The sequence below is a fragment of the Coloeus monedula genome (assembly GCF_965178545.1).
Source record: "Coloeus monedula genome assembly, chromosome: 11".
NCBI classification, from domain to species: domain Eukaryota; kingdom Metazoa; phylum Chordata; class Aves; order Passeriformes; family Corvidae; genus Coloeus; species Coloeus monedula.
The window spans coordinates 6,809,521-6,836,587 of NC_138791.1; the positions used below are offsets into that span (position 1 = coordinate 6,809,521).

The window sequence follows — 27,067 nt, forward strand, 5'->3', positions numbered from 1 at the left end:
AGCGGCAGGAGGGGGACCGAGGAGCCGGCGGCGGCGGCAGCAGCAGCAGCCGGGTTGCTAGGGATGGAGAGATCCCGTGTCACCCGGATGTGAGTGTCATGTTGGCCCAAACTCTGAGGGATTTGGCAGCGGCGAAGCAGCAGCGGCAGGAGGAGGAGGAGCAGCAGCAGCAGCCCCTCGCACGTCTCTAGTCACTACCATGGGGGTCGGGTAGCGGGTAGCGCAGGGGCAGCGCGCACCTGGCTCGGGGTGGGGTTGGGGGGCGTCTCTGCCCTTTTTTGTTTTTTCATTTTCCTCTCACACGCTGGAGAAAGTGAGAAAAATGCACCAGCAGCAGCAGCCCGAGCAGCACCCTGAAGGTAAGAGCCGGGGCGCCCACCAAGGGCAGCGGCATGCTTGGGGCTGAGAGGAGGGAGGGGGCGGGGGAGGATTTATGAGGGATTTGGGAGTCGGGGATTGGGGGGGATTAGGGAAGGGGTTGAGGATGGATGGGGTCGGTTTGGGATGGGGTCGGAATGAGCGGCTATGTTCGAGGAGGGACCGGGAAGGGCAGGGGATGAGAGGAAGGTGGGACAAGGTGATGCCCTCGGCGTGTGACCAACGTGCGAGTGGATTTATGCGCGTCTGTCTCTTGTCCTGGGGCCATTAATACCAGCTGCGGGAGGACACGGCTGGGGCTGCGTTTGCCTCATCCATGTGTAACTGGGGACGAACCTGCCCGGTGCTGCGGCTCCCGGGGGCTGCCCCGCGCCGGGCGGGAGGGCGGCGGGGGCCGAGGGCAGGGCGATGGGTGCGATGCGCTCGGCCCCTGCCCGGCGGGGCGCACGGGGGCGAGACGCGGGGCTCCGCGGCGCTAATCCGCTCCGCCGACGGGCTCCGGCGCTGCCACAGCCCCCGCTGTTGTTTATAAATGATTCCTCCCTCCTCAATCAGCAGCAAGTTTGTGTTGCCCCCGAGGAACGCAGTCACCCGGGCTTTGTTTCTCTTTCAAGCATCCATTTAAAAGGACGATGGATATATAGATAGATGGGTAGGTGGGTGGTTTATTTGCGCCGAGCCACGTTTCATGGCATCCCGAAGGGCAGGCGGAAGGCGGGGGAGATGGCTGTGCCATTGCTTTTATATCTGGGGGGGGGGGGGGGAATAGGGGGTGGGAGGGGAAGCAGGGATGCTTTGGGAAAATGTTGGGGGTAGATGTGCCACCTTTGCCCCCGCGGCGGCTCTGCCCCCCGGCTCACCCAGCTGTTGATGCGCCGCCGCTGGCCAGCGCTCGCCGCGCCGGTGCCGCTCCCCGCGGCAGCTCCGTGGGGGCCCCGCCGTGACCCCCCCACTCCCCGCCGCCATCCCGGGGAGCCATCTTAGGGCTCCCGCGCCCCCGGAGCGGGGGCCGGCGCCGGCCTCGTCCGCGTCCACGCGCGTTCCCGGCGCTCCCGTGGTCTGTGCCCCCCGTCTGGAGCCTGCCACTCCGCTGCTTCACGGGGAGCGATTTTTCCTCCCCTGCCTGGGTAGATCCGTTTCACAGTCATCTCTCTTGCCAGCCCGAATTCCCAGCACGTATATTGTGCCGTTCCTCCATTTTTTTTTCCCCACCCAGGCATCAAGTTTTGAATCGCACTCAGGAGCCTCTCCTTCCTACAGGTGCATGTAGGAGTAGACTGTTGCGCTAGTCAAAGAGCTCGCGAGGAAGGATCCTTGCGAGGAGGTGGTGTTTTGCCTCTTTGCTGTCATCTGCATAAAGAGGACTCGATTATTATTTGGAAGGTGCAGTTTATTTTTTAAATTCTCTTGAAGAAGCAAAACCGAACACCATCCTTTTACAGAACCAAAGCTTATCCTTTCACAATGGGTTCATGATTGTGATTCCTAGTGCGAAAGACAGCAGAGCTTCATGAAAGTGTTTATCACAGACAATATTGGATCTTTGCTTGTGGGAGGCATCCACGCATTTTTCTTTGAGAATGCAAAGCAGGGCAAGATTTAACTTGCTTACAGGACTTCCCCCTCTACCTTGCTGCTTATTCTTAATTGAACAATGCGTAAGAATTTTAAACAACTACTCTTTCGACAAAATAAATTGAGAGAGTAGTAAATGCTAAGGTGCTTCAGCAAACTTGATCTTAAGGGGTAGGTATGTTTTACTGCGTAAACACAAGGACAGGAAGGCTTCCAACCAGTTGGGAAGAGACATTGCAAGTGGAAGAATCAAAAAGAGAAGCATTTGTGTCTCAACACTTATATCAATCTTGAAGTTATAAAACTGATTCCTGAGCATTTTTTTGCTACTGTTCAATTGCATGTACCACAGCACAAGTGTATGCATATATATCTGGATATGTAATGGAAGCATCACATTACCCTGAGGTCTTAAAACAATAATTTTGGATTAGGACCCATTTTAGCATAAAAATATTATAACCAAGTACTTTTTTTCTTTTGTCCCACAGAGGTGAACTATGCAAGTAGCACCAGGATTCCTCTCCCTGGTGACGGACCAGCTATTCAGTCAAACAGTTCAGCACCATCCAAGCAAACTGTTCTATCTTGGCAAGCTGCAATCGATGCTGCTAGACAAGCAAAGGCTGCCCAAAACATGAGTACCACCACAGCCCAGCCTGTAGGATCTCTGTCCCAAAGAAAACGCCAGCAATATGCCAAGAGCAAAAAACAGGGTAATACGTCCAATAGTCGGCCACCCCGTGCCCTTTTCTGTTTATCCCTCAACAATCCAATACGAAGAGCCTGCATTAGTCTAGTAGAATGGAAGTATCCTTTGTTGCAGTTTGCTTTTTAAATTATTTTCTTGCATTTTGTAATTGTATCAAGGGGACTGTTTTACAGGATCTCTTAGAGCATCACAACTTACGTGTTACTTCACTTGTACGTGTGGGTAACTGGCATTAATGTCAGTGCTAGTCAATTTGGGTTCAGTTGCTGTGAAAGGTGGTCTTTTGTGTCATATTGACACAGAATATCATTTACTGAAGTCAGTAGCTCAAAGTCAGGGAAGAGCTCATAGCTGTTCCTTTTTTCTGGGAGAAGTTGGGGGAACATTTTCAAGCTTGCATTATATTCCAGCAAATCTCTGCATTGCATTTTTTGCCTTTCCAAATAAGGAAGAATGGATAGGAATGCATTCAGCCATCCAGTGTTAGGGAGATGACCAAAGATGTCAAACCTGTATCTTCCACATTGCAATTTGGTGTATTGCCATTAGGGCAAATGAGTCAGATGTAGAAATCTTTTAAAAAAGATTGGTTTTTTCCTGGTACTAAAAGTGGGGAAGATTTTTACTTAAGCCAAGGAAATGTTCTAAGTACACACATGTCTGAAATATATTAATCTTCTAAGTTTGTGAACTTATGTCTACCATCAGATATATTTGGAAGCATGTACATCTAGATGGGAGATCAGAGATGCTGGCTTGTGTTCTTGATGACCTGTGTGATGGGAAGGATGGCTTTTTCTTTAGTTCACTGGTTGTGATGTGGAAATACCTGTATTTCTCTGGCAGAACTGATAGCATGTTGGTTTGCTATATTATTTAATTACCAAGAAAAGGTTTGAAACAGAAAATAGTTTTGCTGAGGTATAAGGAGAAAAATGTTAGCCTATTAGCCATGGCAACATCCCTGTAATGGGAAACAGCTGTTCAAGACAGTAGATTACTGAAGTAAAACTCAATTTGTTACTATAAACAGAACAGCCAACCTGGCAATAAGAGCTGTTACTCATTTATAGGGTTGGTGTTTCTCAGTTCTTTGTACAAAATTCAATTGCACATTAAAGATAGTGAAATGGCTTCTTCTTTCATTTAAACTGGTAGAAGTCCAACTAATTTCAGTAAATTGGCCTCTCCTTGGCTAAGGTCAGGTAAATGAAATTACTGTGGATCTAGAGTGGAATAACTCAGCGAGAATTTGTCCCAGTAGCACCACATCATAAAACAAGGTTGTCAGTCTTGTGATGATATCAATTGCTCACTCCAGCCTGGAAAATGCTGTTGTAACTTTATTTTGTACACAATATAACAGCTGTTGATGTTGATCTGCTTTGTAGGCATAAAGGTGGCCCTCAAGGTGACAAACTTTTAATAGGCCAACAAACAAAATTTACGCATCTTATAGGACATCTGGGCTTTGCAGGATTTTTTTTTTTTTTTTCTTTTTTTCTCCTCTTTTTTTCCCCCCTCTTCTATTCCCCAAGGAACTTTTTAAGCTGGCAAAAAAATGCTTTTGAATATATTTAGTGCTCTTACCCCAGTCTTTTATGGGACTCTTATGGAAACATATCCAGACGTTGTGCATCAAATACAGGAAAGGATGCCAAAAATCATAGCTGAGGTCCAAAGTACTTATGTTCCAAATTTCCACAGATAGGCTGATCTCGGTACTTCCATGTTTCTAGTCATTAAGAATAGTAAAATACCTTGGGAGAAAGGAAAATCGATGATGAGCTGAGGGATGAGCTTCATATGCATGAATTTTAAGAGAAGTAAGAAATTTTTTTCTGGAAGACAGAAGGTATCTCCAGGTTTCCACTGCCATCATCCAGCTCTAGTATAGAAGGCAGAGCTGCAGTCCATGCTGTTGTCAGTGTGAAAGTCTGTAGCCTCTCTTTGTGTGGCTGCCAAGCCAGCCATGATAGTCTGTTTTCTACTCAACTCACCTGAACTTTCATGTGTCCTGGCCAAAGCCAGGATTCAGGAATGAAACTGTCAGAGACATGGAGGAGCTCACAATTTTCCTATGACAATTGTACAGCTTTCTAGCTCTCCTACAAGAGAATAGTTGTGGTATTCTGGGAATCTTTCTCATATCCTACTATGAACTATATTTCAGATGATTTTCCTCCTTTGGACAAATATATTTTAATGAGAACTACAGAAGTACATGAGGAAAGAACAGCTCCATGATTATTCCTTGCCCATTATGATGACCCACATGTTGATTTTAGAGTGGATAATTATATTCATCTTTGGAATTTAATATAAAGTGCTCTGTGACAGCATGAGTAATAGTTTTCAGTCTTCTCAAAAGGAAGAGGACGTTGAAGGATCATTGTGATGGAAAATAATATGGTATATATAGTGCTATAACTAAAGGTGATGGAGTGTTTGTCAGAGTTATCAGTCAAAAGATTGTCTTACTTTAAGACTTGTTTTACCATTGTTGATGCTGAAAGGAGAACTAGACTTAAAAGTTTGTAGATTCTCATAAGACATGAGTTCCTTAACAAGATTTTCCAGACCATTTGACATATTTATACTACTGTCTATTTTTGCCAATTGTGTGGCCTTAGCTGTTTACATCCCATTCCCAGAAGATGATTCTAATTCAACTAATCATAATTTGGTAAGTACTCTGGAATTTTTATTTTATATTTGTTTGCTATGCTTTTAACATGATTAACTGCTAGTATTTGAGCCTGCACTAAATACAGGTAATTTCAGTAAAAGAAATTGATATACAGTGATACTACAAAATGCATATGGAATTGCTTTGTGCATTTTTTTTTCCAGTAGTAAGTGTTACTTTGTCATGTGTTCAAGGTGAGGGTTTTTATCAGTAAAATTCTTTGGAGAGAAATGTGCATTAATATTATGCTGCGTGTGTCCATATATTCGTGTGGCAAAAAACTTTAATTTGTGTTTCTATTGCTTATATTGATTACACTTATTTACTAGCTGTTACTGTTTCTGACACTTGTTTCAGCCTTGAAGGTTTACTGCCTTTCCAAGTGTACTTGTCTACTCTGTTTGCAGTTTTTAATGGTGTTATTTGGCTGTTTATTTTGCTGGATATTTTAATTTTTAATGAGAGGATGGTGGGAAATTTTGCATTAATACATTTTAAAGTGATAGGAACATCAATATGAATTTTCAAAGTGGTCACTACTGGTATAAATGACCTTTCAAAAAAGGGATGGTACTGCAGTAAGTGGTGTGTAGAAATGTTTTTCTTTGACTGAAAATACTATACTAGGGTTGTGCTTGAAAAGATAAAATGGAGGCTAACTTTCTTTTTAATTCTCTTAAACTTACAAAGGCTATCACTCAAGAGTAATATTGAATTACATTGCAATGATTTTGTTGTTGATATTAAACTCCATCTTGAAATAGTGGAGTTGAGTGGCCCTGTGCACTCAAAATCTGCACATGACCCTTGGGATGGGAGAGGAAGTTCATGAAATAAAGAATTGGATACCAATAAGTAGGTAATTTTGGATTCATTTACCTGGAAAATTAGGGTTGATATGAGGTCTTCTATTTTATGAATGTGTTTGCATAATTTGTGATGTGTATATGCTCATTTTCCTAAAAGTAATTACTTTGTGCAGATGACCCAATTTTTAATTTTTTTAAATTGAGATTAAGCAAATATGGACAATAAAAATTGTTGATGAAAGAGTAATTCAGGTCAATGTAAAGAGCGAGTTATGCAGCTGTGTATCCAGCCAACCAACAGACTTCCTTTTTTTTTTTCCCTGAGAAATTCAGGGCACAAATCTCCATAGCTGTCAATCCACCCTGAGATCTGCTAATAACTAATTTCAGAAAGCATTACATGAAAAGGGTAAAGTAGTTACTTGTGTCAGAGGCTAATCATTTTGAAAAATGTTTCTAGCATTAGTTTTGTTAGGTTACTGTCTGGTGTTTCTGACCCAGTTTCAATTCTACAGTGTGCTAGTATTTAGAAAGACAATGGTCATTTTCATCCCTGATGATTTTTCTGTTTTTTATCTAATGTGGCCAGGTTAGTCTAAGGAATAATAATTTATGTGGGGTTTTTTCCTTTTAGTAAGAGATTATTAATCCTTACGCATTTCAAGTAGAAGGGTTCTTGAACCCCCCCAATTTCATGTATATAAAGTTTACTTGACCATTTAAATAACCTCATATTCTCATTAAATTTTCATCCTGTTTATCCTGAAGTTGAGTCATTCCACTAAGTTTGCTCAAAGAACAGAATTTATACTGACAGTGTACTTTCAGCTGCTGGGACAGATTTAAGTGCAGTGAGGGAGCAGACAGACACATCCTGTGTATTCAATCTAATAAAAGAAATAGTTCTGGAACGGGCAACATTGGCTTTTCTCATGACTGAGGTTCTCCATCATGAAATACGCCAACCAGTCATCTGGGTTTGTGGCTCTCCTCTGGTATTTCAATGACTATTTTCCTCTGTTAGTGTGGATTCAAGTGTACTGTGAGGGAGTGCAGTAGAAGAGCTGAGTTAGAAATCTTCAGGCTTGCTGGGGAACCTGCTGGATCCCGTGTTTCCTGCTGCTTGAGGTGTATGTGTCAATAAGTGTTTGAGAAAGGGCTGTGTCTTACAGTGGGAGAGGGGATTATTCTCTTAATAAGGTTCAGATCTTTTGTCTGGTTTGTCAATAGACCAAATCTGAAGTCATCATTGAACCTTATAGGTTTGGCAGGATTTTAGCTCCCTACATGTAGACATTGATGCCTGACCTGAGCCCTACACTCTGATCTTGCTAGGAGACTATCCCACTCTGGCTTTAATTCAAGCTCAGCTTCATAAATTTTAGTTTGCATATGGATGTAATATCTACCTTGGTTCTCTCAATATTGCTTCATTGAATTGAATAGAGGAATTGCTTTCCATCAGCTAGCTGAACTGGCTCTTTTTTTTTATTTTTTATTTGTAAACAGAAAAATGAAGTATTTATACATGTGGGGTTTTTCTGTGAATACAAAATAGACATAATTTGGAATCAGCCTCAGAACGAGGAAGTGATGATATGAGAGCAAAATCCAGTGGAACACTGGTACGTGGGAACTAGAAATGTAAACTTTTCTATTTTGGTTGGGCTCATGAGGAGGTACATGTGAGAATTTGAGCAGTCCACCTGTTCATCCTTTATGACTTGGAAAGTTTGCAGTGGCAACCTCAATGCAAGGACGTGTGTGCAGAGCAGGTATTCGCTCCTCTCTGTGGTGGGATGTTAGAAGGCAGGGTCTGTATGATGGAGTTTCCAAGACTTGTAAGAGAAACCTGAGAGAGTTTCTGAGTCTGTCTTGGCCCATGACTGAACCAGTGAAACACTGACTGTGTGTCAACCACCCAGCCTCTGGTTGTGAGGGAGCCCTGTTCTTCCTTCCTCTTTAATGTTTCCACGTGGTACCTAGCCAACACAAAGTCAGTTATATGTTGCAGTAGTAATGGCAAAATAAATTTTATAACAAAATAACCAAAAATATAACAAACATTTTAAGAAACAGGCATACATGTCTTAAGAGAAATAGCAAACCAAATGCATGCATACTATTTATTTTTTAAAAATAGGCCGTATCTTGGGTATCATTATTCTTGGAAATGAGTCTATCTTTAATCCTAAATATCTTAAGAGAAAGGTCTGTGAGAGGGTTCCACAACCTTCCTTTTGGAATTGTAGACTATTTATACAAAACTGATAGTGCAAGTGGAGTGTAAGGATGGTTCAACTGTGTGTTTCTGCGTTGGTCACTTGTCTTTGATTTGCAAGTTGTGATTACTGATGTTTTTGTGATAGAGCCAGCAGCATGCTATGTGATATTTATGATACTTTAGGGGGAAGCAAGAAAATGTTTTTTCATTAGATTAGTGACTGAATTACGCAGATGGTAATAATAAGCAGTGATGTCATAGGATAGGAGCCCCTTTCATTAGTATTTTTTTTTTTGTCTTCTGAATGCACAAGCTCTGGTTTATGTTTTGGCTTTTTGCTGGTCTCTGGGATCAAGGGTGCTTTACAGTTACCTTCTTGCTCAGTGAATCCATGGTCATACTTATCCTCTGTCAGGAAAGAGGTGTTAGCAGTGAGTGATACAAAACAAAGCAGAAGTGCAGAATCAAATTCAGACTGGACCATGCTTGACCACTTGCCAAGTGTTACAGTCCTGTGTTCAATGGGGAATTTTGTCTAGTCCTTTGTCGAAAACACCTTGATGTGTCTTTGAGGTGTGCCAGAAGAGGCAGGAAAAAGGGATCTTCTTTTCTGTATTTTGACTGGAGTAGTTCTGTCATGGCTGTGTGTATTGCACAGACTGCAGTACAAAGTGATGAACTTTAAAAACAGTTACTGAACTTAATCCTGAATTCTACTTCATTAATAATTAGTCCCTAATCATTGAATGTACTGATACAAGTGGGCCCTGTTCTTCTCCAAGTAGATGGGTGAAACTACTATTGAACTGAGAAGTTTTCTGTTAGAGGAGAGGCAAGGTACTTTGGGATGAAATCCTGATTAGCTCAGTGCTTAATATTTTAAGGTAGTTTCTTTCATCTGCCTTCAGAAGTTTCAGGTGATCTAAACTTTCCATGCTTGTTTGGGCTCTCCTTTTTGGAAGTGTTTCTTGTCTGAGCTTGATAAGAAGCAGTTTCTAGCAGAAAGCGCTTCCTGTATATATCTATCTTCTGTTTCTGTCTTTTACTTTTTCCCCCTCATCTGTGGTATGTTATTTCCTTTCATGTCGTTTGTCTTTAACTTCCCACTCATTTCTTTCTTGTTATCTTTTGCCTCTACCCTCTGGCTTCCCTCTGGGTTTTCTCTTCTGTCTGTCCTCTTGTGCAGCCTGCTTTTCTCTATCTCGTTCTCCCACCTCAATTTGTCTTCCTGGTGTCATCCTGCTGTCCCATGTTCTGTTCTGTGCTTTCCCTCCCGCTGCCTTTCTCATTGCCCTGAGTTGCACTGGGCTTCTTTCTTTATCATGTGCAGGCAGACCAGCACAATACAAGTCTGGATTTTGGCTGAGATTAAGACATTCTTGGTTATTCTTTTCCTTTCCTTCTTTTTAATAAATAAATATGAGCAATAAGAAGGCATCCGTCCATCCAGAGTTGATGAAAACAACGCCCCTGAAGTTTGAGTTGAGTCTTTGGTTGCAATGCATCTCTTGTGACTAGACCCCCACGGTTTGCAGCAGGTAACACTGTTCTACTTGAGACTGACAGCAGAGTCAGGGGGTGGGAGACACAGCTGTATAAATTACAGCAAATTGGCAAATTCCCGTGAGTAAAGAGCTTGTGTCTAGTGCACAAAGGGCTCCTAATGTTAATTAACGTCTCTGTGCCCCTGGTAACAGGATTCTTCAGCCTTGAGCACCACTGTCAGTGGGGAACCCTCTCAGAGGGAGGCTCTGTGCTAGAGATTGTCTCTCCAGCCTGTGCTTGCAGAGCAGGTCAGGTGCTGATGGTCCTGGATGCCTCCTCTTTATCCCAGGTGGTTGGGACTGGGAGAGCTGTAGTGGGGGACACTGCTACAGAAAGGTAATGTTTGTGTCCTACTTTCAGGCTAAGATTTCCTCTGTAAGTAGCTTTACGTGGCTCTTTGAGTGCCTTCAGCAGGAGGAAAGCCAATGTTGTGCCTTCAATCTAGGGCACAGCAGGAGAGTACTCTGAGGAGAACTGGTTGAACTCTTGACTTAGAGGTGTCAGGCTTCCTGCCCTTATCTCATTAGCAACTCGATGACTCATTCAGTTCTAAGGCCACATGACTAATTAATCCATCCATTGAAAAAAGGTTGTTGGTTTTTACCTTGTGCCCAGTTATCCTCTATACATAGATTATCTGAAAATACAGCTGCAGAATTCTATAAATTTTAACCACATTTAGTAAATAATTCTAAAGATTTTTGTTTAATTGCTAATTGTTCAATGTTGTATCTTAGAAGGATTTCTATGTTTATCTACTGTCTTTGCTTTGTTTACTTTTTCAGCTCAAGGGTCTTTAAAGCTTGGCTCTCTTTCCACTCACTTAGAAAGTCTTCCAATCTAAATAACTTTTTGATACTGTGTTTCTGATATTTTTCTATCTTTGGATTCTTAGCTAATGCTCTCTCTTAATGTCTCTGCTAGCTGGCATAAAAGTCACCCAAGTAAACTTTTCAGGAAAGATGCAAGATAATTTGGACTCTACTGAACATACTTCACTTTGCTTGGGAAAACATGGTGGAGACCTTATAATGACTTGTGTGTACTTAGCCAAGCTACCCATACTAAAGATACCAAACTCATTTGTTGTAAGAGAAAATATCATTAAGTTTAATCTGAAAAAGATTTAAAAATATAGGATCTAATTGTAACTGATATACCACGGGAGTTTTACATTGTGCATTGGCTCAAGTCAGTGACATGTATTTGCACGTGTGCGTATGAATAGTCAGGAGGGGCCTTGAGAAAGTCAGTAGTTCAACTTTGGGAAAAAAACCATCCCCACACAGGCCTAAAATGAGGAGACTTGGCTCAGTTTTTTTGTGTATATGCAAGTGCACTGAGGGGTAGGTTTTTGGTAATTTTTTTTTGCTATTTTTCATGTACATTGATATCCTGACCTGTATTTTCTCATTCAAAAACTCATGAAATAACTAACTACAAGAACAACATGCCTTATCTTTCTGAAAATTAATAATAAAGCTATTTGATGGTTATTAGGTGAGACAGAATGCATCAGTCCATAACCTTTGCACATTTGCAAGAATTTCTTGATAGATGACATTTCTGCAAGGGGATTATTAAGAAATATTGTAATGTAGTACTCAGCCTTATCTTCCTATTTCAGTTTCAATTTTTTGTTTAGTACTATTTTCAGCCCAAAACTTCAGTAATATGCATTAGCTAATTATTATGTATTTCTTTGATTTTTTTTTCAGTGCAGGTTTTGGATTTAGAATTTTTTTTTCCCCTTTGTGTTGTAATGCACACCTCTGCAAAACAGATGAAAATTTGGAGGTGTTTGTGTTTTAGTCCCACTTTATCTGCAGTATCCTGGGCCTGTCTGTGCTGCACTACCCCAGTGATATGAAACAGCTCTTGAATTTTTCTGGTGAATGTGATTGCATGTGTCAAGTCCATCTCTAGCTGTGAATGAAACAGAAATTTTATTTCACACTCTGATTTAGGAAGAGGGTCATTCCCAAAGGAAAGATATGACCAGGATGACTGGCAATTTCCAACTGGTAGAAAGGTCATTTGGGTTTGTAGAAGTCAAGTCTTTGTTCCTCTTTAGTTTATTCTGTGTGTCCCAGTACAACTTAACCTATGCTGAAGTATCTGGATCCTAAAATGTCTGTTTGGAGTACAAGGGTGTGTGAGGATCTGCAGTTTGGTGTTACAGATTTCAGTTAATGACACTACAGAACTTTTTTTTTTTTTTTTTTAAATGCAAGAGAGCTTCTCTGTTGTCCAGACCAGAAGGCCTTACCAAAAGATGTACTTAATCATTCCCATTTGAAAGGAAATGCTTTTTCCATGTTCAAAGTTGCAAGCTTGTTCCTGTGGGGAATTCCTACTAAGGGCTTGTCTCTCCTTAAAGAGATTTGCTGGTAGTGCACTACTGGCAAACTGCCTGGGGAGAGAGAGCATACACCAGAAAGAGTTCTTTTTCTATTATAGCCTAAAGTCAGTCTCCAAACAGAACAGTGCTGCACTGGTAGAGAAGGCCTTTCTTTTTTTGGGTTTCTTTGTGCTGTGAAGAGCAGTGATTTCCCACTTTTCCCTTACTCCCTCCCTGATGAAGAGATGCCTGTGAAATGTTTAAGTATAGACTGGTTATAATAAAAGTAAATCTGTTCATTTAAAAACACAGAAAAATCATATTAGTTACTGTATCAGTTGAGTGGTCAGTGGGGAAAATATTTAGATTTGGTATTCAAGCAGCTGTAATTGAAATACAAATTGAGCATTTAAGATGAGTGGGAGAAGTTTTTACTTTTTATGCAAACTCTTGGAACAGAGTAAAAGTTGACTTTGAAATACTCTGAAAAAACCCATGAAAAATCCTGATGATAAAACTAGTTTACTGACTTTATGTAAAGCATGTGAATTACTTGTTTACTCCAATACTGAGTATGGAAATCTAACAAAATACTAGTTATGGTTTTATTCCTTGACAATAGCTGCCATGCTACAGAAAACCCTGAAAATAATTTCTGAAGGTTTTACTCAAAAAATGAACACATAGAATTGAGAAGCTTTATGTTGCCATGTATCAATGTCACACCAAACACAGATTGCCATAAGTATTACTTGGATTTTCTCTATAAAACCTGTTTGAAAACTCTAGGTTATGCAGGGTATGGGTGTTTCTTTTAAAACGATGTTCACATCAGGTGTATGTTAGGCTTTGAGAACTGTATTTGTTTTTAATATGGTTTGTGTGTGAGTGCTGTGTGTTGAAATACCACAGAGTTGGGATTCATGGCTTTTGAAAGTGCTGGTCAAGGCTGGCTTGCTGAATTTGAGCAGAACTGGAGTAGTTCTATGTGCTTTTAGAAAGCTGGTCCCTGAATACTTCAAAAGACGCATGTAGCTGTTAAATCAACTGAAATGCAGTTTCTAATCTGGTGAGCTTTAATGACAAACTGTTTTCAGTCATGGTTAATTGAATGTGTGATTTGGTTTACCATTCATTTTTCAAGAACTCAGATTTGTTTACTCTTCTGTCATGCACCAAAACCTTTCTTTTGCAGGGCCATCTGGAAGAATAGGGCCATGAAGAAAGGTTAAATGAATACATAGAGATAGTGGAAGAATATTAATTAGGATGGAAGTGATGTCCTTTTTTTGGTCATTGTGCAATCATTTGTGATAACATTTTCATTTAATGAATTGCAAATTGAATATCATTGTATTTCCCCCCCACTGCCTGCCTCAGAAGAGATTGAGACCATGAGTGTCATATCTGCTTGTATAAAATTCACTTGGTAAAACCAAGTAGCTGCTTATAATTGTTTGTGATTTTTTTCATGGTTATTTATATGAAAAAAAGGGGTTTTAGAGTTCCTTTTTTTTTTTGAAGAATGCCTTGATTAAACAGTGTTGGTATTTCTCAGAAATGTAGGTGCTTGACTTCAGCATTTGAAACAAACTTTATATAAATATTTGAGATGTATGCTCATAATTCAGTGATTTTCAGTGAAGTCAGCATAGCTGACCATGATAAATAATTTGACCTTTCAGTGTTTGTAGGGATTGATTAAACTTTGAAATGATTGGCAGATTGATTTTCATGGATTTATTTAGTTATGAATCAAGATTTCCCCCCCCTCCTTCTTTAATATTAAAAGGTATTATTCCAGTACATTTTTGGTTTAGACCAGTACATTTTTGTTTTAGATGCATGGCTAGAAGTTTGGGCAGCGTCTAACTCTGTTGCTGATTTTTTTTCACAGCGATCATTATTCAAGGGGGTAGAGAGCTGTGACCAGTTTGCAATCTTGTAGAATTATATCTTTGGGTGATGCTGTTATTAAGGATCTGAATCTTGTTATTTGTTAGTGTGGTAAATCACGTAATCATGGTCTGTGTTGGGTGGTAAAGGTGAAGGGATCACAGTAGACGGAGAACCTGCAGAAGCTCAGAATTTAGTCTTCAGGTTTATTTTTGTTGCAAATTTTCAAATAATACATCAAATATTGGTTGAAGGGAAATAGCTCAGCCCAAAGATTCATTTGCCCAGTTTTTTTTAGTTGTCCTCGTCTCATGTGATACAAACCAGGTGATATGTTGAATTTAATCCCACCTGACAGCTTATGTATGTCGTGCTGAACTACCAGGCAGCCTTTCAGTAAAATGATGTGGGAGATCCAGTGGCACAAAGGAGCCTACAGAGCTGCTTACATTTGTTCAGCACAAAGGAAATCTCTTTACAGTGTAAGAATATGAGCCTGAGAAGTGTTTATTAACGAGGTTCAGTAGTTTGATAATTATACTTTTCTGGGTTGCTGACGGTGGCTGCAGAGTGCAGCAGCCTCCAGCAAGACGGCATCTTCTGCGGCTCAGCTAATCAGACAAATGCAGTCCTTCCAAGGAACTGAGTAGCAAATACCCCAAAGCTGTATTATGTTTATCAGACATTTTGTTAGTGCAGTTTTCACTCTGTTGGATTTATTATGATGCCATTACTTATTTTTTTTCATGTATTCATCCAGAATCCTTTAAAACACATACCAATGATGTGTGGCACAAACCGGTTATTCATCATGACATGATATCCTCATCACAAGAAGCTTTAGTAGTTCTGAGTTCAAGTAACTTGTTATTCCATAATTTATTTCTTCCTATAGCAAAGGAAAAATCTGAAAGAAAGCAACCTGCCAAATTATGTACCTCTTGTATGTTTATTAAAATAAGGTCTCAGGATCTCTTAAGATGACTGACTTCAGAAAAACTAAATTAAAAATTCAGTGATAAAAAGAAACAATGTTCAACTGAACTGTACCTCCAAGTCTCATGGTATTAAGTGATGCTTTCTAGTTCGTGCTTTGAAAGTTAGAGATGAATAGTTCCAGGTACGAAGTCTGGGACTGGCTCTGCCTCCTGTTGAGGTGCCTCAGCTGCTCTAATTCTTGAGGTGTGGTGTAGACCCGAAAGCTTTTCTCCATTCTGGTACCAAATTGAATGGTACTTAAAATGTTTTTCACTTTTTCTTAAATATAATGAAACCATCTCATTTAAGTGAAAGTCACTAAAATGTATTTTTGTCCAAGGCCATGTCATTTTGCTGGCCAGTGCTACAGTTCTGTGTTTGTGTGGTCACGGGGTTGTTGATGCAAGCCCACCTTAAGCCAGGCACGTGTGCCATCTGCATTCCTAATGCCACAAGAAGACCTTATCCTGAACTTGGAAACTTGCTGGAGGCTTTGCAATCTCGACACCCAGAGTTAATGCAGATTGAGCCCAGGTAGACTGAGCATGCACAGACCTGGCCTGTCAGCATGGGTTAGACTTGTGACTTTTGTAAAGGACTTTGTCTCCTGTAGTAAAAGTCTATTGACTGCTTCCCATGTCTCTGTTTTCCCTAAGCACTGCATGGCTGAGAGCGCGTACCAGTGTGGATGAAAAATGCATGGGCTGCTGATTTAGCTTCAGCTTCTGAGAGCATCTAATTTCAGCCAAATAAAGCAGAAACAAACATTTGCAAGTTACTTTTACATGATTTTTTGAGAACAGGAGGAGAGGAGCTTTGTGTTCCCTCTTTCCCCCACATACAGGCCACTTGTCATCCCAAAACTCAAGCAATAGCAGGCTGAAGGGATGAGGCTTTATTAATTTTTATGCTTACAGAACTGGATGTTTTCTTTAAAAGGAGCACTGAACTATGTGGGCTAACAAAGTCAAATAGTTTGGTGCCATAGGGGAAAAGGTAAGAGAGCATAGGTAACATTTTAGCCAAGGACTTCAGGGATGAGCATTGAATGTTTTAGTTTACCCCAAAATTCTTGGTATTCTTGGACAGGATATTTGTCTTTTTAGAATTTTTGTTTCCTGCCTATAAAATAACTTTCTGCTTTAAAAGGCTGTCGAAAGGAAAACTAAGTTTGAGGCTGTGAAGCATCCAGATATGGTGACTAGGATTTGTATAGACAGTGGAATGATATCTAGGGAGTTCTCTTAAAACAGTTACTTTGTCTTTATCTGGAAATGGTTTGGCTGACGTTCTGGTGAATGCTTTCTGGTGCATTTTGTTGTTAGAGGCTATATTTTAAATTGGAGTACGTAGAGTGTTTTGGCAGCAAATTTTGGCGAAGAAAAAGTGATTGGTAGTGGTAATATAGGAACAGAAGGAACAGCCACTGTTCCCATAGTGATACAGCAAAAGCAGTGACATTTAGGTAAACAGCAGTAGGACAGGAAATTTGGGGGAGTTAATGTTAGATGTCTCAGAAGATACAGTAAGCATCCATACAGTGTTTCATGTGTATCTGTAAATGCTAATGTTAAGCTTCTATTTGTTATATTAGTGGCAAAAGCACCCCTCAATATTTGCTTGGGAAGTTCAGGGATTCCTTGAACAGGTGATCTGTGAATGAAACCAAGGCAGGCAACGTCCCATTCAGCAGGAATTGCACATGGCAAAAGAAAGGGTGGTATTTTGAGTGTTCACAAATAAGGGGAGCTGTCCAACTGGTGGGAATGGTACCGTTGAAGGTGTTTTTGATTTCCAATATTCTGTCTTCAGAAATGTTAGTTTAAATTCCACATTCCATTACTTAGCAATAAAAAGATAGAATCACAGTCTTGGCTTAGGTTGGAAGGGACCTTCAAGATGGTCTAGTCCCAATGCCCCTTGCAGTAGATGGGGTTGCTTAAAGCTCCATCCAACCTGTTCTTGAACACTTCCATGGATGGAGAAAAAATAATAATGCTATATTCTTCGGCATATGACTTTGTAAGATGCTACTAAAACCACGAAATACTTCACTGTTGTATTTCACAACCATGAATTACTGAAATGGCTCTGAATTTGCTTTTATGGAAGTACAAAACTTCCAACCTTCTTAGTCAAAAATTTCACCTCTAATAGAGGCCAAAGTTTACATGTTGGTAATTCCGTCTTTGGATTTGGGATCTTTGGAGTTCAGAATTCTTTTTGTGAGATGGATATTTGTCATGTGAAGAGGATTTAGTCTCTAGAAGAGATGATGAAATTTTTCAACCAGCTGTGTGAACCACATTTTTGCAGAATGTGGAAGAAAAATGTAAACCCACAGAAATCTTACTTAAATCTTCAAACTATTAAAATGCAAGTGAGTGTGTTCTTTTTATCCCCCAAAACACAAAAGTATTTTGTATCAGACTCTTGTTTCCATATGGAATTTTGAAGAGTTTGTGTTTGAGATATATGGCCTGTCCTGTTATTAGCCAGTAATCTCAGAGTAAGTTCCTGGCAAGTGTGAAGGACAAATTAAGGTGTCAGAGGCCCAGGTACTCAGGCTGTTCTCCACTTAGTTGTTTATTCATTTCCTTCTTCCATATTTTCTCATTTTTCACAGGAAGAAAGCTGGTAGTGGAGGCTGTTGATGTTTTCACATAATAATGTCCTTTTTAACCTTGATAAATAGTGGGAAGCTTATCTGTTCTTCTGAGAACTAGATCTTGAGTGATGTGAACTGAAAGGTAACCTCATCAGCTATCAATGAACTTAAAGGATTTGTGTGTCTCGCCACAGTCATTGTGTGCACACTTAGTGTCTGTGTAATTACAGAGTAGAATGCTGACGCCTGCTCCTTGCTAAACTATTAGAGGTCACTAATAATAGAGATACTTTGGTTTCTTGGGCAAGGGCAGATATGTGGGCTCACATTTGTCTGAAGGAGGTATTTCCTCAGCTGACAGGCAGTGTTCAGAGTGCCAGACACTGCAGCACGGGGTCAGCTCTGAGCAGGGGGACCCTGGAACAGTGGCTGTTCCTGCACTGCACAATTTGGAACTCCCTTGCAGAGTGTGAAGAGAAGAGAGGGAAATCTTAGGGTATAAGAGCACAAGGTTTCCTATCTTTTGTTCTCGAAAACTTTGGAGGAATAACCATGAGTACAAAGGTCTGTGAGTTACATGGGTTTACTGTTTGCAGAGACAGTTCAAGATGTTCCCTACCGAGCTCTGACCACGTATTTTAGAAAAGACTTTGCAAAACTGCAAATGCTGTCTCACTTTTACTTGCTGTGACTCCAGTCATGAGTAGTGCATATTAAAGTCCTACTGGAATGAAAGCAAATCCTTGAAAGTTGAATCCTTGGATTTGAATGTTACTATAAAAATTTACATTTGTGGTGGAATACTTATTTCTCTAAAAATTAAAAAGGGGTAACTGTAGGCCTTCATCTTGACTTAGAAAGGGAAGGTAAAAGGGCTTATGGTTATCATTCTCTCTAGAAGACAAAAATGAATTTATCTTAAAATTGTGTGTCCTTACACAAAGACTGACTTATATTTATTTCTCTTCATGTATTGACTTGATTAGAAATGACTAGGTGGTGCTCTGAGACAACCCCAATTGCAGGGTGAATCATCTTAATGCCACTTTTTCATGGCTGCTCATATTTTAAATGAATGCATTTTACTTGCAGATAAGAGGTGTTAACCACGAGCACTAAAAATATAATGACTTGGCTAATGAGTGATAAATGGCTGGGGTCTTATGATCACATGAAAATACTTGACTCCTGTGGAGCAGAGAAGTTTTCAGCTTTCAGATTGCAATTAATTAAATGTTAGAATTGTTATAACTCTGAGTAGGATGTAGAGTCTCAAGGGATTGTAGATTTTTTTTAAAGCCAAACGTAGAGTGTGGATATCATATATAGAACCTGCCTTCCTGAGTACCTATCTTAGTAATTCAACTACTGCCCCTCTTTTCAAATCAGAAGCAGTTTATCTAAGTTAATATGTTGCCATATGTAGTATTAACTCTATTCTGGATACTTTTTCTTGTATTTAGTTAACCCTTTTCTAAGGCTAAAGGCTGAATACAAAAGGCTGTGGTTCCCAGAAAGTGATTGGTTGAAGGATTCACTCATCTTTAAAGCCTATAAATAAGTACATGTTACTGGAAATTTGTCAAAAAAAATCAGAGGCAAAAATCAGAGCGGATTAATTTTTTTTATAAGTGTCGTGGCTTCATCGTGGAATTTACTCTGTCAGTAGCTGTTAGGTTGATAAACACTCATGAGAATCGATTCCCTCATTTGTAAGTTAGCCATGTGTTGCGTGTATCTTCACTCTACGAAAACAGTTGGATTCTGGCACATTTTATTCTAAAGCTTTTCCCAATACAGTTTTTCTTCCCGTGGTGAAAGATTTTTATAAGCAGTGATATTTCAATGACGAAAATAATAACACTTTGAAAGATGTTAAAATTGGTGAATGATTTCCCACAACTTCAGTAACAGTTGGATGCTGCTCTATTTTCCACTAACACAGGCGATGATTACTTGATAATTTGGTGCTATATCTATAAAAGCATGCTCTGTGTGAGTTAAGAAAAATAGCACTTTTTAGCCTAGAGTTTCTAGCTATGGTTTTGTATAAGCTGTAACAAGCAGTAAAATGTGTGCTCTGTGGTTTGCAGTGACCTTCGTTGTTGGATAGATCGCAAGAAAAAGATAAAAATCGAAGACATGCTTAGAAATTCTTTGTTTGGAGGGCTAAATCTGGCCTGTATTCTGCTGTCCTAATTGTGCATAGTGGTTGGAGACCTTTTCAGCTTGGGCAGACACAGATCTTCCAAAGGGGACAAGCAAAGCTTTCAGGTTTTTTTTCTTTTTTACAATACTCGGTGTGTGTGTATGTACCTAAAATAGAGCAATGTGTTCGTTCTGAGCTGTAGATTTCTAGTTGGCATATATGGTTTTATGTAAATTTGAAAAGCATTCACACTTCTGAAAAGATCCAGAAGGTTATTTTTATCAATAACTTAAGCACTGTAATTATTTGGAAGCTAAATGTCAAGAATTATCTGTGCCCCAAAATTAACTTGGGCATGCCAGAAGCAACTCTTGTTTTATCAAGATTTTCTTTAGTGTAGGAGCAGCAAATTATGGCAGCTGTAGTGATCCTGTAGGATCAACCCCTCAATCCTGGCTCTAACACTAGCCAGGAGAAGGTGTCTAGGGAACAAAATAAAGGCCCAGTACTGGATCCAGTAATCCTCAGCTCAAGAAGTTTGAGCCAGAGAGAGACCTTGGTGTTCAGTGGTTCTAGATGAGACAGTTCACATCACACTTAATATTTCACACCATACTTTGTTTAATGTTTTGAGAGAGCATAATCTGGTCATTGTACTTAATTGTTATCATTTTAATTCTAAAGCTGCTTCAGCAGAGACAAATATTCTAACATCTTGCCCATAAAGAAACCTTCCTGTGTGGAGCAGTCTCCAACTCACCAGCCATTTTTTTGCTACTCTTTCCATTTCTCCTTTAACAAGCTATTTTATTCTTTTATGTCACTGTAGTAGATATTTTTTCTTTTCTGTCAGGAAGTAAAACTTAAGAATGCAGTGATTGCTATGAAGGTATTGTTCAGAAATAATGTTTTGAATCAGAATGCATCATGACACGATGACATTTTGACTCCTTGTAAAGAGGATCTGAGGTGCTGTGATGTACACTGTGTCACTCTGGAGTATGATATCAGACTGAGTCTGACCCAGTATTTACCAAGTAGTGATCTGGGTTACCAGAGTGTTGTTGGGCTTTTTTCCTGCCTGTGAAGAATTTCTTGTCTCATTTAGTGTATGCTGGATAGATACTATTTATTCAGTAACAGGTACTATTTTTGATGGAATACTATTTTTGATTTCTGTCAGCAGATGCCTTTTAAAAACTGTACTCAATAGTGTTTTGTGTGTTTATTTTAATGCTTATTTTAGCAAATGAAACTTTGAAACTCAAAATCATCAAAGTTTTCTTTGTTAGATGTTAAACAGAATCTGACGATAAAGTTGATCCCTATATGAATCTCATTTTCCCCCCCTCAGCTACCCCTCTAATTTAAGAGTTACTTTTTGGCTACTAAAACTACTCCCCAACATTTCACGTTCTGTGTTGCTGAGATTCTGAATTGTAGTGGTATTTCTTGTGTAATGGAAGGGTTGGTAAGAAAGGTGCATTTTGAGAAAGCATAGCAGCTGTGATAATAATGTTTCTGCTTTTGTACCACAAGTAAACAGAACATGCAGGTGGAACTTAAAACATCATTTAAGGCTGTGTCAGCTGTGCCTTCTAGATGTCACACTGCCACAAGTTTCTCATTTTAATTGAAATGTTTCACTGTAGCATTTCTGAGTCATGTCTTTGGTAGAAGTTAAAGCCAGTAGGGCTTGGACAGATTCTAGTAATGATTTTAGGTAAATCGGCTTATCTCCAGATATTTAAATATACTTTCTGTACATTCTTGGTAATAACCAATTACATATTGCTTACATATAATGCTGGCTCAGAACACTGTTCCTAAGAGTACTCTTGCATGCAGTATTTCTCATTAAAGTGTATCACAGTTTTATAAATATCTTTCTAGTTTATGTGTTAGTAAATAGAAACACATTCTGGATCACCATAAACTTATTCACATTCTCTGGTGTTTTTTGTGAAGAAGGCAGCCAGTAATGATGAATTAAGCTACAGAATATCCAAACAATTTTCTGAAATCGAAATGTGTGGTGGACACAGCAAGTATCTCTTGCTTTATTTTCTTGTCCCAATATTTTAATCTAATTTTGTATCTTAATTTGCTGATTCACATTTTTCTTGAAAACAATTTTCTATTACCAGATTACTAAGTTAACATGTGTATACAAAAAATCAATAACATATCCTAAGTGTTGAAAGAAGCTGCTGATTCCAGCTGAAGTAGGAGGAAAACACAGTTGGCCTGAAATTGGTCAACAATAGGCAGCAGCAACAAAATCAACTGTCACAGTCTTCATTACCTGATGAATGGTGAATTAGTCAATCAAATATGCATGGAAGTATCTAGGAGAGAATAAGACATTGTACTTAAACAGCAGAAAACAATTTCAGTTGGGATTACATAGTGCCAAAACGTGTTTGCTTGTTTTGTTTGGAAATCTATGCTTGCTCTTCATTTCCTAAAAATAAAAATCTTTGTAGAAGTCTTGAAGGCAGGAAAGAGACAGTACCTCAACCCTGATTCATGAAGCTGTTTTTTCCCCAGTCCTGTAGGAGATGATGATAACAATAACACCACTTTTCTGTTTTCCAGTGGGCTTGAGTAAAGCCTCTTTATGAGATGTGCATTGATGGAATCTTTATAATTATTCATCAGAAGGGGTTTGGGATCATGTTCAGACATATTTTTATTATTATGATGCTATATTTGCTACTAGAGGCACTTTGGTAAGGAGGAATGGAAATTCTTCTCAGGAGCAACCTTCATTACCAGGGCCTTCTTTTGGCCTTTGGGCTGAATGTTGTCTGTCTTCAGTGATGCACTGGTTTTAATAAATGAATATCCAGCCAAGATATGAAAAGAGGCATTGGCCTCTTAGTGAATACAGATGATTCCACTCAAACTCTTCTTCTCCTGGCTTGTCCAGCAGTTATGTTAGCCTTCAGCTCTCCTAGATGCTAAGAAGGGGTGGACTGCATTTATTTCTTCTGTGATTTCTCTGTTATGCAGAACCTTTCAGTTAACTGATTGAGAAAGGCAGCCACAATAAAGCAGGGAAGCTGGATAACAAGCAAGAGATACAGCCATCTGAGAGCATGCCTCTGTAAAATTGTTAACTTCAAAGTCTTTCAAACTCTAGGAGCTAAAACTGTGGGATTTTTTTTGGCAGCTGGTGCACACCTCCATGCTTTCTTTCCCTTGCCTTAATTGTTTAATGTAACTCAAATTTTAAGTGGGAGATTATTCTACTTCCTTGAGAAGAGCTCTCTTTAGCTGCTGCTGCTGAACTGAAGCATGTAGCAATCAGTACAGTAAAGATGAAACTATGTTACAGGAATTTCTTTTTCCATTAGATGCTTTTGGATCACTGATAAGAACTTCTACGAGTTCCCAAAGGAGACTCTGTCTCCAAGTGATGCAGATTCCTAAGTAAGGAGCCATCTCATGAGCAGCTACATTGCTTGTCTAAGGTCAGCAGGCTCAGTGAGGAGTATCTGTCATAGATTATCTCAGCTGAGCTTTGTGGCTTTGTCTATAATTTACTTGTTTCTAAATGGCCATCTCTTAGGAGACCACACAGGACTCAGCGAGCTCACTGGGTCTGTTTGCTGTGCCCACATTGTGACGGTGCAGGACTTCAGTAAAATAACATTGGCATGACACAGTTTAAAAGAAATCTTTCATGCAGGATGCCTACACGTCTCAGTTGTTTTGTTGGGGGTCTCTCTAGGAAAGTCCCCACGATAACCTCCCCATGGGGCAGGTTAGGAGCAGCTGGTCATGGTTTTCCTGTCCTGCACGAGTCCCAGGCTTCCCCCTGGACATGGGTGAGGAAGCTGGGAACCTGACAGTGTGGGGTTCTCCTTCAGCACCATCTCATGTCCTCCTGTTGTGGGGATAAGATTGGCTCAGCTGTTAAATGGGGCCTAAGGGAACTCTGGACACTTGCTGCATTTGTGCTGGCAGCCTACAATGATGATGGTACTTGCTGAGATAAACGTTTTGCAAAATAGCCTTCAATAACCTTTACAGCAGGATGAACTCTTAATGATGGGATCTCTTCTTGACCAGAAACAGTGAAACTATGACAGGCAGGTTGGAACTAGATGGTCTTAAAGGCTCCTTCTAACCCAAACCATTTTATGTTTCTGGAAAATGAGGAAATACATTCTGAAAGTCATACGCTATTTTTCCGTTTTATGAATTAGTGTGTTTGATAGCACTTTTATATTTCTATTCTGTGCTTTTATGTTTTCTGTCAGCCTCCAAAATGCAGGTTAGTGCAACTTTTGAATGTGATACCATAATTTTTATATAGTACAACTTGCCCTCTTTTTGTAAAGTAGAAAGTTATTTTTGTGCTGAAGGCTGATGTCTGTAATAGTTTGTGTACTTGTGAGAAGAGCATTTTCATTTAGCTCATCAGTCAGCTGTACCTCTCTTTTTTATCTTCAAATGGAAACAACAGCTGGGAGAGGCACGCTCTGGGTTGCTTTCACTGCTGATAAATACTTCAGAAATCATTAAAGAGAGGGCTCTTTCATGCTGAGGAAAAGTCCTGCTTTGTTGCCTGTCCTTCTGTAAAAGTGTAGAAGGTTTAGTGTGTCTCATTAGCATCAGCTATCTGTTGCAAGTCTGCTGCCTACCTCAAGGTAGTAAGGCAGCAGCATTTGAGCATTATTCTCAGCTACCATAATGTCAATTTATCCTTCATTCTGCACGATGGGCTTGGACTAAAACTCTGTCCTTGAATCGAGTTTTGTCTGAGGTGGAAGGAAACAGCCAAGTCCTTACTGGATGCTTTGTGTGGAATTACTATTAAGGTCATATGCACTAAACCCCATGGTGAATATAGAATTAATTTATCGGAAATTATAGTCGAGAAGTTTTTTTCTTTTGACCAGAACACTTTCAAAATTGTAGTTTGGGTCAGAGCTTTGGCCCGTATGAAGATTTTCTGGATGGCTTGTAAAGAAATGTCAGGTTCCTATAACCAGATGTCTGTTTTGTGGTGTCAAAATCCATTAAAGGACAGGTTATACAAAGTCAAGATACTTATGGGTATTCTGTGTTTCTCTCTTCGGGTCTTTTTCTAAGATTAGATTCTTAATACCACATTTAATCTTTAGTGTCACAGAGCCTGCTTGCTACTTCAGTTGCTTTATGGAACATTTTTAGGCAAAAATGTGTTGATATATTTATTTTTCATATTTTCAACAATGACTGCATACAGCAAATTAGGGCAATAATATGTTTAATTCAACATGAGGTTTAGCAATTTGCAAAGAGGAGCTCAAGGCTGAAAGTTCATAGAGCAAGTGCTTGTATGTTGTCTATTCTAGAATTAATTAGATGATTGAAGATTAAAAAAGTCACTAGTAAATGCATATTTGAAAGATTCATTTCTGTCTTAATGGTTTAGTCTTCAATTTGCAAGCTGATTTCAGATATCCAGGCGTGATAAGGATGTGGTTCATCAACTTTCAACAGTTGGACTGTCAATGGCATGCAAGTTTTCAGTGGGTTTCAATACCTCAACCTGTGGTTAGGGTAAGGGGAGGGATAGATATTGAAGTGTGGATGCTTGACTGACAGTGGAGTCAGTGCACAGGAGTGGTGGTGTGTCATTTTATTTGTCTTTTATTAAGAATGTTTCCAGACTCGAGGTGTAGGTGCTTTCTGATTATACTGTTGGATTTGCTTTTGGACTCTTAGGATTTTAGGATCATGTAATTGTAGATTTCAGGTGTTGAGCTGTGCCACGTAAGGTAGATTTGTGTGCATGTGAGTTGGGGGTCCCGGTTTTTGTTTTATTCACTGGCTTTTCCTAACTATTGTCTGATATTTGATTTCTTCCTGGCTGGTGATATTTATATAAATCATGGTACTCCTCTCCTAGAATTTGAAAGTAGTAATGAGTGTTTGGCTGAAAAAGCAGTTCTCTTGCTAATGCAAAAAAGATGTAAGAATGGGAGCCCTTTTGTGTCTTTGGAGAGTGACACTTCTGACAAAGTGGAGATTGGGATGAAGAAGGACTAGCAGGAGAACTCTACTGCCCATACAGCCAGGGAATCTGATGTGCAGTGTCTCAAGGACGTTAAAAATGATTAAAAAATGATCCACATGAGATTTCTTTGCAGAACAGAGGTGAGAGCCTATAAATGGATGATGAGGAATTTAGGGGTGAGAGAGGTGAGGCTGACATAGTTATTTGTGAATGAATTCAGAGCAAACTGAATGTATTCCTTCCAACCTAACATTTTTACTGAAGCTAAATTTCTGCCTGGATACTTGATGAGAATTGTGTTTAATATTCTTGGGTTTGAAATTCAAGTATTTAATAAACTTGGATATTTTGTTCAGTTCCTGGGCAATGTCCCAGTTCATGATGCTGTTGAAATGAAAATGTTTTTAATGAGTAGTGCTGAAAGGCACAGCAGAGATCTTAATGTTGATGGTATTTAAGTATTAATCAGGAACATGGCATGTAGTGGGAAGTAACTATGTTCTTATATAGGCTTTGTTACTTTGAGATGATGAGAGGTTGTTTCTTTTGAAGTCAAGGCTGGATTGATTCCATTTGTAGTCATATGAACTAGGAATTTATTCCTGAGGTGTCCACATACAAAAAATATTTTCCTCTTGTCTGAACTATAACTTGGTGTTGGCTTTATTAACCATTGTAATTGAATTTAAAAGGTCCAGATGTACCAGCATAGAGTTGGGTTACTTTGTATAAATATTTGAGCTATTAATCATTTATGGTGACAGTGCAGGGAGTCTTCTGACTTCATTGGTTGATGTGAAGTTACTTTAACAGCAAGGAGGGGGGTTACCCATCAGGAGAGTAAATGGGTATTATATACCAATAATGTTTCCATACATGGATGATTCAGAAATGCAATCTGAGGAATTTTGTAGCTGAGAAACCAGGGAAGTGGAATAGGATTTTGATTAGCAGTGTGGACTAGTTATTCCAGTTTTGATTTTGGCAAGCTAAATGACTATATCTTGGTTCAATTGTTTTTCTGGGGCTGAGGAGGAAAACACAGAAAGAAAAAAAAAAAAAACCCAACCTATTAAATTTTGGAAAACTCTAAGCATTTCCAAAACATTCAGAATTGTCGAAAAGGTTAGGAGTTATTTGCATCATGAAT

General features: G+C 39.6%; 1 protein-coding gene across 1 annotated transcript in view; it reads left to right on the top strand.

Annotated features, from left to right (window-relative positions):
- Positions 1–322: 322 nt before the first annotated feature.
- Positions 323–27,067, top strand: part of CACNA1D (calcium voltage-gated channel subunit alpha1 D) — a gene marked incomplete at both ends in the record, with an annotated part of 169,678 nt that continues 142,933 nt past the window's right edge. The window contains 3 exons of the mRNA XM_082289118.1: positions 323–359; positions 2,445–2,763; positions 5,246–5,351. Coding sequence (XP_082145244.1) covers positions 323–359; positions 2,445–2,763; positions 5,246–5,351 — 462 coding nt within the window. The remainder of the gene's footprint in view (positions 360–2,444; positions 2,764–5,245; positions 5,352–27,067) is intronic.